Source organism: Pristiophorus japonicus, chromosome 4 (assembly GCF_044704955.1).
Source record: "Pristiophorus japonicus isolate sPriJap1 chromosome 4, sPriJap1.hap1, whole genome shotgun sequence".
Lineage (NCBI taxonomy): Eukaryota > Metazoa > Chordata > Chondrichthyes > Pristiophoridae > Pristiophorus > Pristiophorus japonicus.
The window spans coordinates 215,064,722-215,085,514 of record NC_091980.1 but is presented as its reverse complement, the minus strand read 5'-3'; the positions used below and the strand labels follow the sequence as shown (position 1 = coordinate 215,085,514).

Here is a 20,793-nt window from a genome sequence, read left to right as displayed (position 1 = left end):
GGTCTTGCTGCATGCAGGCATGGAGTGCTTCATTTTCTGAGGAGTTGTGAATGGAACTGAACACTGCAATCATCATCGAGTATCCCCACTTCTGACCTTATGACGGAGGGAAGGTCATTAATGAAGCAGCTGAAGATGGTTGGGCCGAGGATGCTGCCTTCAGGAACTCCTGCAGTGATGTCCTGGGGCTAGGATGATTGGCCTCCAACAACCACACCCATCTTCCTTTAGCTATGACTCCAGTCAGTGAAGAGTTTTCCCCTTGATTCCCATTGACTTCACTTTTATGAGGGCTCCTTGATGCCACACTCGGTCAAATGCTGCTTTGATGTCAAGGGCGGTCACTCTCACCTTAGCTCTGGAATTCAGCTCTTTTGTCCATGCTTGGACCAAGGCTGCAATGAGGTCTGGAGCTGAGTGGTTCTGGTGGAACCCAAACTGAGCATTGGTGAGCAGGTTATTGGTGAGTAACTGCTGCTTCATAGCATTGTTGACGATGCCTTCCATCACTTTGCTGATGATTGAGAGTAGACTGATGGGGCAGTAATTAGCCGGATTGAATTTGTCCTGCTTTTTGTGGACAGGACATACCTGGGAAGTTTCCATATTGTTGGGTAGATGCTATTGTTGTACCTGTACTGGAACAGCTTGGCTAGAGGGGTGGCTAGTTCTGGAGCACAAGTCTTCAGCATGACAGCTGGGATGTTGGCGGGGCCCATAGCCTTTGTTGTATCCAGTGAGCTCAGCCGCTTCTTGATATCACGTGGAGTGAATCGAATTGGCTGAAGACTGGCTTCTGTGATGGTGGGGACCTCAGGAGGAGGCCAAGATGGATCCACTTGGTACTTCTGGCTGAAGATCATTGCAAACATTTCTTTGTCTTTTGCACTTGCATCCTGGGCTCTGCCATCATTGAGGATGGAGATATTCAAGGAGCCTTCACTCCCCGTTAGTTGTTTTAATTGTCCATCACCATTCACGAGTGGATGTGGCAAGACCTCAGCTTTGATCTGATCCGTTGATTGTGGGATCGATTAGCTCTGTTTATAGAATGCTGCTTCCGATGCTTAGCATGCATGTAGTCCGGTGTTGCAGCTTCCTCAGGTTGGTACAGCATTTTTAGGTACGCATGGTGCTATTCCTGACATGCTCTTCTGCAGTCCTCACAGATATCACAGATTTGTGACGAGCATACGGTTTTTGGATTCTCTTCCTGATATTTTTGTTGGTTGATAATCCTGTCAAATGACAGAGCCTTTGAGAGGTTCTTTGTTTTGCATAACAACTAAAAATCCAAGGTAAATTCCAAGCACACTTGATTTAACTGTCGACATTGCCAGAGTCCAGATGGCCGCGCCTATGGGAATAATAAGGCACTTGGAGGAGTTCCATCATGACCGAGAGATTTTCGGAGTGAATGTGGAGTGGCTAGAAATGTTTTTAACCGCAAATAGTATCGATGAAGTTCCTGATGATGTAAACCATAACCGGGTAGTGTTAGAAAGGAAACGGGCTATTTTCTTGACTGAAGCAGGCCCCGAGGTAAATGAATACCTGAAAAATTTGCTTGTTTATAGAATCATAGAAATTTACAGCATGGAAGGAGGCCATTTCGTTCTATCGTGTCCACTCCCACCAACCAAGAGCTATCCAGCCTAATCCCACTTTCCAGCTCTTGATCCATAGTCCTATAGATTATGGGATTTTCAGTGCACATCCAAGTATCTTTTAAATATGGTGAGGGTTCCTGCTTCTACCACCCTTTCAGGCAGTAAGTTCCAGACCCTACCACCCTCTGGGTGAAGAAGTTTCCCCTCATATCTCCTCTAAACCTCTCCCCAATTAATTTAAAACTATGCCTCCTGGTTGTTGACCCCTCTGCCAAGGGAAACAGGTCATAAGAACATAAGAACATAAGAACATAAGAACTAGGAACAGGACTAGGCCATACGGCCCCTCAAGCCTACTCTTCCATTCAATAAGATCATGGCGGATCTGATCATGGACTCAGCTCCACTTCCCTGCCCACTCCCCATAATCCCTTATCCCCTTATCGATTAAGAAACCGTCTATTTCTGTCTTAAATTTATTCAATGTCCCAGCTTCCACAGCTCTCTGAAGCAGCGAATTCAACAGATTCATAACCCTCTGAAAGAAGAAATTTCTCCTCATCACTGTTTTAAATGGGCGGCCCCTTATTCTAAGATCGTGCCCTCTAGTTCAAGTCTCCCCCAATTCAGAGACTAGGGTCCTGAACTTAAGGAAAGGTAACTTCGATGGTATGAGACGTGAATTTGCTAGAATAGACTGATCCCTGTGGCACCGCACTAGTTACTGGTTGCCAACCAGAGAATAAACCATTTATCCCGACTCTCTGTTCTCTGTTAGTTAGCCAATCCTCTATCCATGTTAATATATTACCTCCAACCCCGTGAACTTTTATCTTATGCAGTAACCTTTTATGTGGTCCTTCCTATCCACTCTCTCTAGGCCACTCATAATTTTATACACCTCAATCAGGTCTCCCGTCAGCCTCCTCTGTTCCAAAGATAACAGACACAGCATCTCCAATCTTTCCTCATAGCCAAAATTCTCCAGTGTAGGCAACATTCTTGTAAATCTCCTCTGCACCCTTTCCAGTGCAATTACATCTTTCCTGTCATGTGGTGACCAGAACTGCACATAGTACTCCAGCTGCAGCCTAACCAGTGTTTTATACAGTTCAAGCATAACCTCCTTGCTCTTGTATTCCATGCCCGACTAATAAAGGCAAGTATTCCATATGCCTTCTTAACCACCTTATCTACCTGGCCTGCTACCTTCAGGGATCTGTGGACCTGCACTCCAAGGTCCCTTTGTTCCTCTACACTTTTCAGTGTTGTACCATTTAATGTGTATTCCCTTGCTCTGTTAGATCTCCCCAAATGCATTACCTTATACTTATCCGGATTGAATTCCATTGCCACTGTTCTGCCCACCTGACCAGTACATTGATAACTTCCTGCAGTCCGCAGCTTTCCTCTTCATTATCAACCACATAGCCTATTTTAGTGTCATCTGCAAACTTCTTAATCATACCCCCAACATTTAAGTCCAAGTCATTTATATATACCACAAAAAGCAAGGGATCCTGCACTGTGCCCTGCAGAACCCCACTGGATGCAGCCTTCCAATCACAAAAACACCCATCAACCATTATCCTTTGCTTTCTGCCACCGAGCCAATCTTGGATCCAACTTGCCACTTTGCCTTGGATCCCATGGGTTATTACTTTCGTGACCAGTCTGCCATGTGGGACCTTAGCAAAAGCATTGCTAAAATCCATATACACTGCATCATACTCACTGCCCTCATCGAGCCTCCTAGTTACCTCCTCGAAAAATTCAATCAAGTGAGTGAAATCCATGCTGACTGTCCTTGATTAATCCATGTCTTTCCAAATAAAGATTTATCCTGTCCCTCAGGACTTTTTCCAATAATTTTCCCACCACCGACTGACTGGCCTGTAATTACTCGGTCTATCCCTTTCTCCCTTTTTAAACAAAGGTACAACATTAGCAGTCCTCTGGCACCACACCTGTAGCCAGAGAGGATTGGAAAATGATGAAAGGTTACTGCACAAGATAAAAGTTCATGGGGTTGGGGGTAATATATTAACATGGATAGAGGATTGGCTAACGAACAGAAAAGAGAGAGTGGGGATAAATGGTTCATTCTCGGGTTGGCAATCAGTAACTAGTGGGGTGCGGCAGGGATCAGTGTTGGGACCCCAACTATTTACAATCTTTATTAACGACTTGGAAGAAGGAACTGAGTGTAATGTAGCCAGGTTTGCTGACGATACAAAGATGGGAGGAAAAGCAATGTGTGAGGAGGACACAAAAACTCTGCAAAAGGACATAGACAGGCTAAATGAGTGGGCAAAAAGTTTGGCAGATGGAGAAAACGTTGGAAAGTTTGAGGTCATGCACTTTGGCAGAAAAAAAATTAAGGAGCAAGTTATTATTTAAATGGAGAAAGATTGCAAAGTGCTGCAGTACAGTGGGACCTGGGGATACTTGTGCATGAAATACAAAAGGTTAGTGTTATGTATGTAAACCTGTAATTGCCATGTCTAACCATCAGAGGGCTTATCCTCTGGAGTCCCAAGGGATCCCACAATCCCTTGGGAGCACCTGTATGTAAGGAGGCCTCACAGGCTGGAGAGGCACTCTGAGATCTATAATAAAGGACTACAGGCACACTTACTTTGAGCTTGCAGCATCTAGTCTGACTCTTTATCCAAGACATAACAACTGGCGATGAGATACAGACAACAAACCTCAATGCAACAATGCAGAGAACTGTGGGCATCCTGGAGAAATTTTTGGGAAACCTCCATGGAGCGACTTGACCAATACTTCGTGGCCAACGAGCTGGAAGGAGAAGCGAACGCTGCCAAATGAAGGGTGATCCTCCTCACCGTTTGCGGGGCACCAACGTATGGCCTCATGAAAAATCTGCTCGCTCCAGCAAAACCCACAGAGAAGTCATACGATGAGTTGTGCACACTGGTCCGGGAGCATCTAAACCTGAAGGAAAACGTTCTGATGGCGAGGTATCGGTTCTACATGTACAAGAGGTCTGAAGGCCAGGAAGTGGTGAGCTACGTCGCTGAGCTAAGGCGCCTTGCAGGACATTGCGAATTTGAAGGACACAGAGCATATGCTCAGGGACTTCTTTGTATTTGGCATTGGTCATGAAGTAATACTTCGCAAACTTTTGAATGTAGAGAACCCAACCTTAAGTAAAACCATAGCGATAGCCCAGGCGTTTATCTCCACCAGTGACAATACCAAACAAATTTCCCAGCACACTCGAGCTGCTGCAAGTACTGTGAACAAAGTAATGTTGTTTTCGAAACGAAATGTACATGGCAGGACTTACACGCCTGTAGCTGCACGTCCGCAGATGTCTCAGAGTCCGCCATCAAGGGTGGTGAATACAATTAACACCTTGTTGGCACTGCGGGGGTGATCATCGATTCCATTCATGCCACTTCAAAGGATACGTTTCCAAGGGTTGTGAAACAATGGGACACCTCCAACGCATGTGGAGGCGAGCTGCAAACCCTACTAATCCTGCAACCACCATTTTGCAGAGAAGGACAGATCCACGGTGGATCATGACGAACCAGAGCCTCAGACCGAGGAGGCAGAGATATATGGGGTGCACACATTTACCACAAAGTATACCCCAATAATGCTGAAGGTTGTATTAAATGGACTCCCGGTGTCCATGGAGCTGGACACGGGCGCAAGCCAGTCCATAATGAGTAAAAAGACTTTCGATAAGTTGTGGTACAAGAAGGCTTCAAGACCAGTCTTGACTTCCATTCATACCAAACTCACAATGTACACAAAGGAATTGATTCCTGTAATTGGCAGTGCTACCATAAAGGTCTCCAACGATGGAGCGGTGCATGAGTTACCACTCTGGGTGGTACCGGGCGATGGCCCTATGCTGTTCGACAGGAGCTGGCTGGGAAACATACGCTGGAACTGTGATGATGTCCGAGCGCTTTCGTCCGTCAACGACACCTCATGTGCCCAGGTCCTAAGCAAGTTCCCCTCGCTGTTCGAACCAGGCATCGGGAAGGTCCAAGGAGTACAAGTGCAGATCCATTTGATTCCGGGGGTGCAACCTATCCATCACAAGGCAAGAGCGGTACCTTACATGATGAGAGAGAGGGTGGGGATTGAGCTGGACAGGCTGCAACGAGAGGGCATCATTTCGCCAATTGAATTCAATGAGTGGGCCAGTCCGATTGTTCCAGTCCTCAAGGGAGAGGGCACCGTCAGAATCTGTGGTGATTACAAAGTAACTATCAATCGTTTCTCGCTGCAGGATCAATACCTGATACCAAAGGCAGACGACCTATTTGCGACGCTGACGGGAGGGAGAATGTTCACGGAGCTGGACTTGACCTCGGCCTACATGACACAGGAGCTGGAGGAATCTTCGAAAGGCCTCACCTGCATCAACACGCACAAAGGTCTTTTAGTTTACAACAGACGCCTGTTTGGGATTCGATCGGCCGCAGCGATATTCCAGTGGAACATGGAAAGCTTGCTGAAGTCGGTCCCGCGCACCGTGGTCTTCCAGGATGACATCTTGGTTACAGGTCGGGATACTGTCGAGCACCTGCAGAACCTGGAGGAGGTTCTTAGTTGGCTTAATCATGTGGGGCTCAGGTTAAAACGCTCGAAGTGCATTTTCCTGGTGCCTGAAGTGGAGTACCTGGGGAGAAGAATCGCGGCGGACGGCATCAGGCCCACCGATCCGAAGACGGAGGCAATCAAGAACACACCGAGACCACAGAATGTGACAGAGCTGCGGTCGTTTCTAGGACTCCTGAACTATTTTTGTAACTTCTTACCGGGTCTTAGCACATTGTTAGAACCCCTGCACTCTTTACTGGGTAAGGGAGATAAATGGGTATGGGATAAAAGCCAAGAAAATGCCTTTGAGAAAGCTAGGAATCTGTTATGTTCAAACAAATTGCTTATGTTGTACGATCCATATAAACGTTTGGTACTAGCATGTGATGCGTCATCGTACGGGGTCAGGTGTGTATTGCAACAAGCTAATGAATTTGGGAAATTGCAACCGGTTGCTTATGCATCTAGAAGTCTGTCTAAGGCCGAGAGGGCCTACAGTATGATTGAAAAAGAAGCGTTAGCGTGTGTTTACGGGGTAAAGAAAATGCATCAATATCTGTTCGGGCTCAAATTTCAATTGGAAACCGACCATAAGCCGCTTATATCCCTCTTTTCTGAAAATAAGTGGATAATTACGAATGCATCGGCTTCCATCCAGAGATGGGCGCTCATGCTGTCCGCATACAACTACGCCATCCGCCACAGGCCAGGCACAGAAAACTGTGCCGATGCTCTCAGTACGCTACCATTGCCCACCACCGGGGTGGACATGGCACAGCCCGCAGATTTAGTTATGGTAATGGAAGCATTCGAGAGTGAGCAATCACCGGTTACCGCCCGACAGATTAGAACCTGGACGAGGCAGGACCCCTTACTGTCCTTAGTAAAAAACTGTGTGCTCCACGGGAGTTGGTCTAGTATCCCGTTAAAGATGCAGGAAGAAATAAAGCCATACCAGCGGGGCAAAGATGCAATATCTATACAGGCAGACTGCCTCCTATGGGGCAATCGGGTAGTTGGGCCAAAAAAGTGCAGGGACACTTTCATTTGTGATCTCCACAGTACCCACCCAGGCATTGTAATGATGAAAGCGATAGCCAGATCCCATGTGTGGTGGCCTGGTATCGATGCAGACTTAGAGTCCTTTGTGCACAAATGTAATACATGTTCCCAGTTAAGCAATGTTCCCAGGGAGGCACCACTAAGTTTATGGTCTTGGCCCTCCAAACCGTGGTCCAGGTCATAGTTCATGTCGACTATGCAGGCCCATTCTTGGGAAAAATGTTTTTAGTGGTTGTAGATGCGTACTCCAAATGGATTGAATGAGTGATAATGTTGGTAAGCACGTCCGCTGCCACCATTGAAAGCCTACTTGCCACGCACGACCTGCCTGATGTCCTTATAAGTGACAATGGGCCGTGCTTTACCAGTGCCGAATTCAAGGAATTCATGACCCGCAATGGGGTCAAACATGTCACGTCTGCCCTGTTTAAGCCAGCATCCAACGGTAAGGCAGAACGAGCAGTTCAAACAATCAAGCAGAGCTTGAAAAGGGTAACTGAAGGCTCACTGCAGATTCGCTTATCCCGAGTCCTGCTTAGTTACCGCACAAGACCCCACTTGCTCACCGGGGTCCCTCTCGCTGAACTGCTCATGAAAAGGGTACTTAAGACAAGGCTCTCGTCAGTCCACCCTGATCTACACGAACAGGTAGAGAGCAGGCGGCTTCAACAGAATACATATCATGATCGCGCAAATGTGTCACACGAAATTGAAGTAAATGATCCTGCATTTCTGTTGAACAATGGACAAGCACCCAAGTGGATTGCTGGCACTGTTTTGGCCAAAGAGGGGACTAGGGTGTTTGTGGTCCAACTTGCAAATGGACTCAACTGCAGAAAACACTTGGACCAAACCAAACTCAGATTTACGGACTATCCAGAACAACCCACAATAGACTCTACCTTTTTCGACCCTCCAACGCACACACAAGTGGCAACCGACGCAGCGGTTGACCACGAAGCAGAACCCATCACCCGCAGCAGCCCAGCGAAGGCCCAACAAACGACTCACCAGCACCAGCATTTGCACCGAGACAATCAACCAGGGAAAGGAAGGCCCCAGATCGACTCACATTGTAAATAGTTGCACTATTGACTTTGGGGGGGGACTGTTGTTATGTATGTAAACCTGTAATTACCATGTCTAACCACCAGAGGGCTTATCCCCTAGAGTCCCAAGGGATCCCACAATCCCTTGGGAGCACCTGTATATAAGGAGGCCTCAAAGGTTGGAGATGCGCTCTGAGATCTGTAATAAAGGTCTATGGTTACACTTACTTTGAACTTGCAGCATCAAGTCTGACTCTTTATCCAAGACATAACAGTTAGTATGCAGGTACAGCAAGTGATCAGGAAGGCCAATGGAATCTTGGCCTTTATTGCAAAGGAGATGGAATATAAAAGCAGGGAAGTCATAGACATAGAAACATAGAAAATAGGTGTAGGAGTAGGCCATTCGCCGTTCGAGCCTGCACCACCATTCAATAAGATCATAGCTGATCATTCACCTCAGTACCCCTTTCCTGCTTTCTCTCCATACCCCTTGATCCCTTTAGCTGTAAGGGCCATATCTAACTCCCTCTTAAATATATCTAATGAACTGGCCTCAACAACTTTCTGCAGTGGAGAATTCCTCAGGTTAACAACTCTCTGAGTGAAGAAGTTTCTCCTCATCTTGGTCCTAAATGGCTTACCCCTTATCCTTAGACTGTGACCCCTGGTTCTGGACTTCCCCAGTATCGGAAATATTTTTCCTGCCTCTAACCTGTCCAATCCCGTCAGAATTTGATGTTTCTGTGCGATTCCCTACTCATTCTTCTAAACTCCAGTGAATATAAGCCTAGTCGATCCAGTCTTTCTTCATATGTCAGTCCCGCCATCCCGGGAATCAGTCTGGTGAACTTTCGCTGCACTCCCTCAATAGCAAGAACGTTCTTCCTCAGATTAGGAGATCAAAACTGAACACAATATTCCATGTGAGGCCTCACCAATGCCCTGTATAACTGCAGTAAGACGTCCCTGCTCCTATACCCAGGTCTCGTTGCACCTCCCCTTTTCCTAATTTGTCGCCATTCAGCTAATATTCTGCTTTCCTGTTTTTGCCACCAAAGTGGATAACCTCACATTTATCCACATTATACTGCATCTGCCATGCATTTGCCCAGTCACCTAACCTGTCCAAGTCACCCTGCAGCCTCTTAGCATCCTCCTCACAGCTCACACCGCCACCCAACTTAGTGTCATCTGCAAACTTGGAGATATTATATTCAATTCCTTCATCAAAATCTTTGATGTATATTGTAAATAGCTGGGAACCTTGCGGCACCCCACTGGTCACTGCCTGCCATTCTGAAAAGGATCCGTTTATCCCGACTCTCTGCTTCCTGTCTGCCAACCGTTTCTCTATCCACGTCAATACATTACCCCCAATACCATGTGCTTTCATTTTGCACACCAATCTCTTGTGTGGGACCTTGTCAAACGCCTCTTGAAAGTCCAAATACACCACATCCACTGATTCTCCCTTATCCACTCTGCTAGTTACATCCTCACAAAATTCCAGAAGATTTGGCAAGCATGATTTCCCTTTCATAAATCCATGCTGACTTGGACGGATCCTGTCACTGCTTTCCAAATGCGCTGCTATTTCATCTTTAATAATTGATTCCAACACTGTCCCCACTACTGATGTCAGGCTAACCAGTCTATAATTCCCCGTTTTCTCTCTTGCTCCCTTTTTAAAAAGTGGTGTTACATTAGCTACTCTCCAGTCCACAGGAACTGATCCAGAGCCGATACACTGTTGGAAAATGATCACCAATGCATCCACTATTTCTAGAGCTACTTCCTTAAGTACTCTGGGATGCAGACTGTCAGGCCTTGGGGATTTATCGACTTTCAATGCCACCAATTTTCCTAACACAACTTCCTGACTATTAAGGATATTCCTTCAGTTCCTCCTTCTCGCTCGACCCTCGGTCCCCTAGTATTTCCGGAAGGTTATTTGTGTCTTCCTTCGTGAAGATAGAACCAAAGTATTTGTTCAATTGGCCGGCCATTTCTTTGTTCTCCATTATAAATTCCCCTGATTCTGACTGCAAGGGACCTACGTTTGTCGTCACTAATCTTTTTTTCTTCACATATCTTGAAGCTTTTGCAGTCAGTTTTTATGTTCCCAGCAAGCTTCCTCTCATACTCTATTTTCCCCCTCCTAATTAAACCCTTTGTCCTCCTCTGCTGAATTCTAAATTTCTCCCAGTCCTCAGGTTTGCTGACTTATAAGGAAAGGTTGAGTAGGTTGGGCCTCTACTCATTGGAATTCAGAGGTTTCAGAGGTGATCTTATCGAAACGTATAAGATTATGAGGGGGCTTGACAAGGTGGATGCAGAGAGGATGTTTCCACTGATAGGGGAGACCAGAATTCAGGGGCACAATCTTAGAATAAGGGACCCGCCCATTTAAAACTGAGATACGGCCCCTCGAGCTTGCTTCGCCATTCAATAAGATCATGGCTGTTCTGATCATGGACTCAGCTCCGCTTCCCTGCCCGCTTCCCATAATCCCTTATCCCCTTATCATTTAAGAAACTGTCTATTTCTGTCTTAAATTTATTCAATGTCCCAGCTTCCACAGCTCTCTGAGGCAGTGGATTCCACAGATTTACAACCCTCTGAAAGAAGAAATTTCTCCTCATCTCAGTTTTAAAGTGTGTTTCTGCTGCGAGAAAACTGGACATCTTGCAAAGGCTTACCGACTGAAGAGTAAACTGACTTTCCATGCTAGAAGTAGAAATTGCCAGATATTACATAGCATTGAAGAGAAGCAACGGGAGGTTGTGGAGATACACGTCATCAGGAGCACGAAGGTATGTCACAACGATTCGCGAAGTATTGTCATCCAAGTTGACGTTGACGGAACCAGGATACCAATCGAAATTGACACTGGTGCATCAGTGTGCATAGTACTGGAATCACTATATCTCAACAAGATGCGTGATTTTCGACTGGAGAAATTGAATATAGAGCTGTGAGGCTACTCAGGAGAGCAAATCCCTGCTGTAGGAAGTATCACCATACTAGTGAAATACAAGGATTAGTTTCAGAGCTTGCCCCTCATAGTCGTGACAGAAGACAAACCTGCCTTGATAGGTAGAAATTGATTGGGATGACTGAAGTTGGATTGGAATGAGATTTTTCATGTGGAAACAAAATTTGCATCAAAAGATGACGTCATGAAGCAGTATCCGAAGGTGTTCCGCGAAACAGGCAGTCCGATCCAAGACTTCAAGGCTAGTGTCAGAGCAGAAGAACACAAGACCAGTTTACTGCAAGCCACTTCCCGTACCATACGCACTCAAGAAGAAAGTTGAGCAAGAACTCAAAAGACTAGAAACGGAGAACATTATCTCTAAGATTGATCACCGTAATGCTGATGCCATGTCCAGGTTGCCATCCCCGTCACGTTACATCCAATAGGGAAGAAGTGTTCTATGTTTCATACATTGATGAGCTGCCAGTCACAGCTGAAGAGATTGGCAGAGCAACCAAATGTGGCCCAGTTATGTCAAAGGTGTACGATTACATAACAAATGGATGGCCAAACCAGGTATCGGAGGAAGATATTCATTCATACTTTGTTCATAGGAATGAATTGCCAGTGGATAAAATTTGTATCATGTGGGGAGCAAGAGTGGTTATCCTAAATAAGTTCAGGTCCAAATTGTTAGGAGATCTTCATGACCAACACCTGAGAATGTGCTTGACCTAGAGTTTTGTACGCATTACTTATGGTGGCGGGGTAAGTAATTGTGTCTGATAACGGGCCACAATTTTGTTCAGATGGATTTGCACAGTTAACGAGCAGAAACAGTGTGAAACATACCAACGTTTCACCATAGCACCTTGCTTCAAATGGTGCAGCAGAGCACACAATACAAATTGTAAAACATGTCCTCATCAAGCAAATGTTGGATTCAAATCTAAGGAAAGGGCAGTTGTCATTGGACCACAAACTGGCAAATTGTCTGATTACTTATCAGAATACTCCTCATACCAGCAGAGTTGTTTCTCAAATGACAGCCATGAACCAGGTTCTCATTGTTAAAGCCAAACTTGGCACAGTCAGTAGAAGAGAAACAATCAAAACAGAGAGTCATGATAGAGATAGAGTAAGAGAGAGAAGTGTGAAATTGAATCAGAAGCTTAGAGTGAAGATCCGTCACCATAAATGGTTAAAGTGGTTACCAGGAAGAGTAGTGAAGATATATGACCTTCGCACATATTTGGTCAAGATGTTTGATCATGGAAAGGTTAGATTTGTTCACATTGATCATATTTTACCTACAGGTGTGAAGGAATTGAAAGTTGGAATGATTCGATTATTTCTGATGGGTCAGATAGTCTTGTTACAAGTCAAGTAGAAATCCTACATCAGATGTACTAGAAACAAGTCCAAGAGAAAGTCAGAATTTAAGTCTGAGTCCGAGTCAGGCAGACAAACAGTCAGAAGGTGTAGATAATCAAAATGTAGATCAATGATTACCCTTGGAGAAAAACTCTCCTGGGGCTCAGCCTAGAATGAGTTCTACAACAAGACTGGAAAGTTCTGTTCAAGAACGAAGGTATTCTCTTTGAAACAGAATACCAGTGGTTAAGTTTGATTTGTAAATATGGAAAAATAAGTTCATATCTGTTGTGTATACCATGCAAGTTATTTATAATGATTATTTTGTTATGATTAACTTCTTCAATAAGGAAGGAGAAGTGTAATAGAACCTGACCTAGTGGACTACTGATGTAATAACAACTACTGATGTAATAACAATGAAAGTTCATGTGGCAAGGTCATGTGACACAGTTCTTATTAAGGAGACATCTTGTAGTGTGTGTGCTTGTGTAGCTGTGTATAAAGATATCACTTATAGCACTGTGCTGCCATCTCAGGTGTGTCTGTATTGTCAGTGGGACAGGACATACCCAGGGATGCTGATGGAGGAGTCTGGGACATTGGCGGAAAGGTATGATTCTGTAAGAATGACTATGTCAGGCTGTTGCTTGACCAGTTTGTGGGACAGCTCCCCCAATTTTGGCACAAGTCCCCAGATGCTAGTCAGGAGGATGTTGCAGCATCGATTGGGCTGGGTGTGCCGTTGTGGTGCCAAGGTCGATGCCAGGTGATCCGTCTGGTTTTATTATTATTGTTTCTTGTAGCGGTTTGTTCGAACTGAGTGGCTTGCCAGGCCATTTCACAGGGCAGTTAAGATTCAACCACATTGCTGTGGGCTGGAGTCGCATATAGGCCAGATCAGGTAAGGATGGCAGAGTTCCTTCTCTAAAGTATATTAGTGAACCAGATGGATTTTTACGACAATCCAGTAGTTTCATGGTCACCATTAGTGACACTAGCTTTTTATTCCAGATTTATTCACTTCATTTAATTTTCTGATATAAGCTCTGCTTCCTATTTTGACAGTGCTAAAGGGGAGCTTAATCTGCAACACACTTGACTGGGGATCAGAAAATGTGGTACTGGAGCAGAAGTTAGAGGGCTGCATAAAAGGGAAAGTTACGATGGGAACAGAAAAGCTGTCGAATGCACAATATGCTCCACCAGTTTACTGCCTAAATGGTGAAGGTGAAAATTTCCCCCGGTTTCCTTAAACTAATTTGCCTGATATAAACACCAACTCCTGAGAGCTCCACAAAGCAAGTGAAGTAGTGTGTTTCATTTTTAGTCCTTCCACATCTACAAGCTAGGTTCAAAATGTCAAATTGATATGTCAAATTAATAAAGGTTTCTGACATATTTGGATAGGTCTACAATCAGAAATATTCAAGAATTTAATTACCAAATATGGAATGGTATTTAATATTTGGCATCTTTATTTCCTTAAAGCTATAATGGTATCTGCAAGTGGCAGTTTTGTCCTTTGACAAAATAGTGTGCTTTATTGTTTAATTATCTGATGCCTGATTAATGATTACAGATGTGTAAAATTGTGCTAAATGGAAAGGTATTCTAGCAATGAAATGTAATCATTTTAAACAATCTCAATGGAATTACTTCCCAGGCCCATGACTACTACACCAAGGCAATTGATTTGCAACCCGACGATGAATCTGCTTTGCTGAATCGAGCCATATGCCGTGTTCTGCTTCAGCATGCCAAAGAGGCACTGGAAGACTTTGAAGAAGCTATTAAACTTAGTCCTTATTCAGCTCACATATACTTCAACAGAGCAAACCTCTATGCCACTCTAAAGCAGTACAAAGATGCTGAGAAAGATTATTCACAGGGTAAGATGAAACGTACACATTTTTTACAAGTATCTTGGAAAGTGACAGGTGCTGTGAGATGCACTGAAAAATCTCTAACAAACATTCCCAAATCTTAAGTTTAGGAAAAAAAACATGAATCTTGCTTGAATTAAATATTGTATTACATAAAGACAACTTTTATCTGCATATTATAAACTAAACGTATATGTGTGTATGCATGTTCTAGATAAGAGCCTTAAATTAATAATTTCCTTGATTTAAAAAAAGATACAACAACAATATATTTGCCTAGATATTCTACTTTATGCTCTCAAGATCAGTTAAAAATTTGAGACTGCACTTCATGGCAATAATCAACTGGATAGTTCAAAATTGACACAAGATGTACACTATACATGTACAGCTGCAGAGCTGTATAAGCACAATAATAATACACAGCCCTATCTTGCTACCAGTTCTCTTGCCCCATCAAATGCCTCAGTGCTGTCAGACCTGCTTGTCCATCATTAAGTGCTGGATGAGCATAGTTTCCTTCTGCTCGATATCAGGAATACCGACGACAACATCTTCTGCCACCATCACAAGCTCTGCTCCCTTGCCACTAACTACATCCCCCTTCCTAGCCACTCCCTCAAGCTGAACCAGATCACTTGCAATCAGAGTTGAGTTATAAATTTCACGACTTATCCATCACCAAGGTGCCTTAGCCCCACCTCTGCAGCATTGCCTGCACTTGCCCTTGCCTCAGCTCCTCCACCTTACAAATCCCATTGTCACTTAAATTCAACTACTCTAACACTTATTTTGCAGACCTCCGTAAACTCATCCTCCATCCAAAATCCTGCTGCATATATCCTGTCCTGCACTAAGTCCCACTTGCCCATCAACTCCATCCTCACTAATCAATACTGGATCCTTTTCCCCAATGCATTCAAGTCAAAATTGTTATCCTCATCTAGAAATCGCTTCATGCTTTTGTCCCATCATCTATCTGCAGTCTCCTCCAGCCTTATATCCTCTCTGTTCTTCTGATCCTGGACTTCTGTGCACACACCATTGGTGGCTGAGCGTTCAGCTGCCTCAGTCCTCTTTTTGAACTCCTTTTGTAAGCCTCACTGTTTCTACAACTCTCTGTCCATCTTTAAAAACATTATTAAGCACATGTCTTAAAACTAGCCTTCTGTTATCCCTCCTAATCTGTTCCTTCCTGGCTCAGCATCCATTTTCATTTTACCTATTTGTGAAGCGCCTTGGGATGTTTTTATGTTAAATGCATGGGCAGTGGTCATAGACAGACACATTTTGTCACAGTTTTTCCTGAATTTCCTATTGAATTTATTCATGACTGTATTAAATTCATGGCCCTTAATTCTGGTCTCCCACAGAGTGGAAACATCTTCTCCACCTCTACCCTATCAAGCGCATTCATAATCTTAAATACCCCTATCAGGTCACCCCCTCAATCTTCTCTTTTCTAGAGAAAAGACTCAGTCTGTTCAATCTTTCCTGATAGGTATTACCTCTCAGTTCTGGTATCATCCAGTGTCTCTATATCCTTTTTATAATATGGCGACCAGAATTGTTCGAAGTACTCCAAATGTGGTCTAACCAAGGTTCTATACAAGTTTAACATAATGCCTCTGCTTTTCAATTCTATCCCTCTAGAAATGAACCCTACTACTTTGGTTGCTTTTTTATGGCCTTATTAACCTGCATTGCTATTTTTCGTGTTTTACTTTTGTGTATCTGTACCCCAGATCCTTCTGCTCCTCTATCTCATTGAGACACTTAGGCCCTGCTTAGGGCCTAAGCAAGCTTGGTGCTGAATAGCGCCCTTGATGGTAAGTGGCCCAAGGCTTGGTTGGGGGCAGGCATTAGGAAGGTCACTTGTCCGCTGGAGTTCTGAGGGATGTTTTAAAAGTTTCTTCCAAAGTTTTCCAAAGTTATTTAAAAGTTTCTCCGGAGGTTTCAAAAGAAAAATTCTCCAAGTTGTTTAAAAGTTTTAAAAGTTTCCCGAATTGTTTAAAAAGTTTCTCAAGTTGATTAAAAGTTTAAAAGTAGATAAAAAGTTAATTAAAAGTTGATTAAAAGTCTAAACTGTAAGTCAGTAGTCTGCAGCCCAGTCAGTGTTTACCGCTAATGGCCTAGGGCAGGTACAGCCTGTCGTTGGGCCGGGCCGGCTGGCTGGCTGGCTGAAGAGACCCAGAGTGCGAGGCTGGGCCGGGCCCTCTGGCCGAAGGGACCTGGAGTGTAAGGCTGAAGGGACCCAGAGTGCGTCGTTGGGCCAGGCCGGCTGGCCGAAGGGATCCAGAGTGTGTCGTTGGGTCAGGCCCTCTGGCCGAAGGGACCTGGAGTGCATCGTTGGGCCGGGCCGGCTAGCCGAAGGGACCTGGAATACGAGACTGGGTCAAGCCCTCTGGCCGAAGGGACCCGGAGTACATCGTTGGGTCAGGCCCTCTGGCCGAAGGGACCCGGAGTACATCGTTGGGTCAGGCCCTCTGGCCAAAGGGACCTGGAGTGCATCGTTGGGCCGGGCCGACTGTCGAAGGGACCTGGAGTGCGTTGTTGGGCTGGGCTGTCTGGCCAAAGGTAAGGACTGGCTGGGTCACTTTTCGCTTGAATTAAGCATCTCTCCGTAGGCAATTAGGCTCATACAGCAGTACCAGTCATCTTGGACTCTCTTTCCGCTGGACCAAGACCTAGCTCTGTCAAGCCCGTGTGGTTGCCGGTGTGCAGCGGCCACCCCATGTTAAAAGAACTCAAGCACAGGCATCTTCCACTTCATTAACATGAAGTTCGGGACCTGGAATATTAGGACCCTCAGGGACAACTCCAACAGCGTCAGGGCCGGAACACCACACCGCCATAGTCGCCTGGGAACTTAGATGCTATGACATCAACATCGCCGCCCTAACCGAGACCCGATGGGTAAGGGAAAGCCAGCTCAAGGAACAAGGTGGAGGTTACACCTTTTTCTGGAAAGGAAAACACCGCCTTCACGGAGTCGGCTTCGCCATCAAAAATGAGCTGGCCAACCGCCTCAAAGACTCCTTCTGCAGAGTTAACGAATGCCTCATGACTCTTCGACTCACCCTATCCCAGAACCAATGCGCCACAGTCATCAGTGCGTACGCCCCAACACTCGATGCAAGGGATGAGAACAAAGAGGGTTTTTATTCCAACCTTGTAACATCCCTGTCCCACGTCCCCGCAGGCGACAAATTGATCCTCCTAGATGACTTTAAGGCCAGGGTCCTCTAAGGAGGTGTGATTGGCAGAGAGGGGGTAGGGAAAGCCAACTCCAGCGGTACCCTCCTCCTGACAAAATGTCTAGAACATGAACTCCTCATCACTAACACCCTATTCTGCCAGAGGGACAAATACAAGGCATCGTGGCAACACCCTCGCTCCAAACGCTGGCACGTGCTCGACTATGTCATCGTCCGAGCTAGGGATTGCAAGGATGTGCGCATCACCCACGTCATGACAGGAGCTGATGACTGCTGGACGGACCTCCACCTAATCTGATCCATCATCGACATTAACATAGCCCCAAAGCAGAGGGAACAGCAGAAGCAATGCCCCAAAAAAGTCAATGCCGGGGCACTTAAAGACCCAGCTAAGAGAACCCTATACAGCCACTGCCTCACAGCTAACCTGGCATGCCTGGATGACCCTGAGATGCTGAATGCCCACAGCATTTGGTCTGCCCTCCAGGCCTCCATAACCAGTGCCAGTGAAGAGACACTTGGTCACTCAACCAGAAAACACCAGGACTGGTTTGATGAAAACGATCAGGAGCTCCAAGAACTAATAGATCGCAAGCGCAGAGTATTTCTGAGCCTCAAGCAACAACCCAACTCTGGAGCAGCAAAGCAACATTACAGACGGCTCAAGTCTGAGGTCCAACAAAAAACCCAGGACCAAAAGAACAGGTGGTAGATGGAGAAAGCACAGGAGATACAACAACTGGCAGACAGCCACGATATGCGAGGATTCTTCATCGCAGTCAAAGCTACCTACGGTCCAAACTCCCAAGGTCCCACCCTACTGCTGGCCAAGAACGGGGAAACACTCATCAAGGACACCGAGGCTGTTATGGCCCGCTGGAAGGAGCACTTCAAAGATCTCCTCAATCGAGACTCTGCCTTTGACCCGAGTGTTCTCAACTCCATCCCGCAGCATGCGACCCGCCACCACCTCAGTGAAACCCCAACATTGCACGAGGTTGGAAAAGCCATAAAACAGCTCAAGAACAACAAGGCTACGGGTGCGGATCGAATTCCTGCTGAGGCGCTAAAGTATGGCGGAGAGGCGCTGTTGGCACGGATACATAACCTCATCTCTCTCATCTGGAGGGAGGAGAGCATGCCGGGGACAAGTCTGACTGCGGCAACTACAGGGGAATCTCCCTGCTATCAGCCACTGGGAAAGTTGTCGTGAGAGTAATTCTCAACCGTCTTCTCCCTGTGGCCGAGGAGCTCCTCCCGGAGTCACAGTGCGGATTTCGTCCCCTATGGGGCACAACCGACATGATCTTTGCAGCGCGACAGCTTCAGGAAAAATACAGGGAACAGCGCCAGCCCTTATACATAGCCTTCTTCGACCTTACAAAGGCCTTTGACACTGTCAACCGCGAGGGTCTATGGAGCGTCCTCCTCTGTTTCGGATGCCCCCAAAAGTTTGCCAACATCCTTTGCCTGCTCCATGATGACATGCAGGCTGTGATCCTTACCAACGGATCCATTACAGACCCAATCCACGTCTGGACCGGGGTCAAACAGGGCTGCATCATCGCTCTAACCCTCTTCTCGATCTTCCTTGCAGCCATGCTCCACCTCACAGTCAACAAGCTCCCCGCTGGATTGGAACTAAACTACAGAACCAGTGGGAAGCTGTTTAACCTATGCCACCTCCAGGCCAGGTCCAAGATCACCCCAACCTCTGTTGTTGAGCTACAGTACATGGATGACGTCTGCATCTGCGCACATTCTGAGGCTGAACTCCGGGATATAGTCGATGTATTTACTGAGGCATATGAAAGCATGGGCCTTACACTAAACATCCGTAAGACAAAGGTCCTCCACCAGCCTGTCCTCGCCGCACAGCACTGCCCCCCAGTCATTAAGATCCACGGCGCAGCCCTGGACAATGTAGACCATTTCCCATACCTCGGGAGCCTCTTGTCAACAAAAGCAGACATTGATGCGGAGATTCAACAGCGCCTCCAGTGCGCCAGTGCAGCCTTCGGCTACCTGAGGAAAAGAGTGTTCGAAGACCAGGCCCCCAAATCTACCAAGATCATGGTCTACAGGGCTGTAATAATACCCGCCCTCCTGTATGGCTCCAAGGCATGGACGATGTACAGGAGACACCTCAAGTAGCTGGAGATAGATCACCAAATCCCCTAGGAGGACAGGTGCACCAACATCAGTGTCGTTGTCCAGGCTAACATCCCCAGCATTGAAGCACTGACCACTCTTGATCAGCTTCGCTGGGCAGGCCACATAGTTCGTATGCCAGACACGAGACTCACAAAGCAAGTGCGTTACTCAGAGCCCCTTCATGGCAAATGAGCCAAAGGTGGGCAGAGGAAACATTACAAGGACACCCTCAAAGCCTCCCTGATAAAGTACGACATCACCACTGACACCTGGGAGTTCTTGGCCAAAGACCGCCCTAAGTGGAGAAAGTGCATCCGGGAGTGCGTTGAGCACTTTGAGTCTCAACACCAAGAGTGCAGAGGTCAAGCGCAGGCAGCAGAAGGAGCGTGCGGCAAACCAGTCCCACCCACCCCTTCCCTCAACGACTGTGACAGAGTCTGTAGCTCTCGTATTGGACTGTTCAGCCACCAAAGAACACACTTCAGGAGTGGAAGCAAGTCTTCCTCGATTCCGAGGGACTGCCTATGATGATGATTAGGGCCGAGCCCTGCAAGTGCAGATTTGGAGGCGGGCCCGCTGTCAAAATGGCTGAGATTGGCAGTGGGGCAGGACCCGCTCAGAACCCACCTCCTTGTCAATTTCCTAAGTGACGGGTCTGGCTGCAGTTCATAGACTTGACACCAAGTCGCGGGCCAGCCAATTTAGATAGTTAAAAGTTTATTAAAAGGTAATTACGCAGAATTTTACCATGTGCCGTAAACCCTCGTTTACCCGGATTGTTTGTGGATTCGGCAACTCCGGGTAAACAAATTTTCCGATAGGGCGAGTTTACATTTTAAAGTTAATATCTGAAGGTTATAGAACCACCCA

General features: G+C 46.1%; 1 protein-coding gene across 8 annotated transcripts in view; it reads left to right on the top strand.

The window, feature by feature from the left end:
- Nucleotides 1–20,793, top strand: part of ttc6 (tetratricopeptide repeat domain 6) — a 630,178-nt gene that overhangs the window by 595,381 nt on the left and 14,004 nt on the right. For 6 of the 8 annotated variants that reach the window (XM_070879081.1, XM_070879080.1, XM_070879076.1 and 3 more), the window contains one exon: nucleotides 14,332–14,557. In XM_070879081.1, coding sequence (XP_070735182.1) covers nucleotides 14,332–14,557 — 226 coding nt within the window. Of the gene's footprint in view, nucleotides 1–14,331; nucleotides 14,558–20,793 lie in introns of those variants that run through there. The other 2 variants (XM_070879083.1, XM_070879084.1) reach the window with 2 other exon arrangements.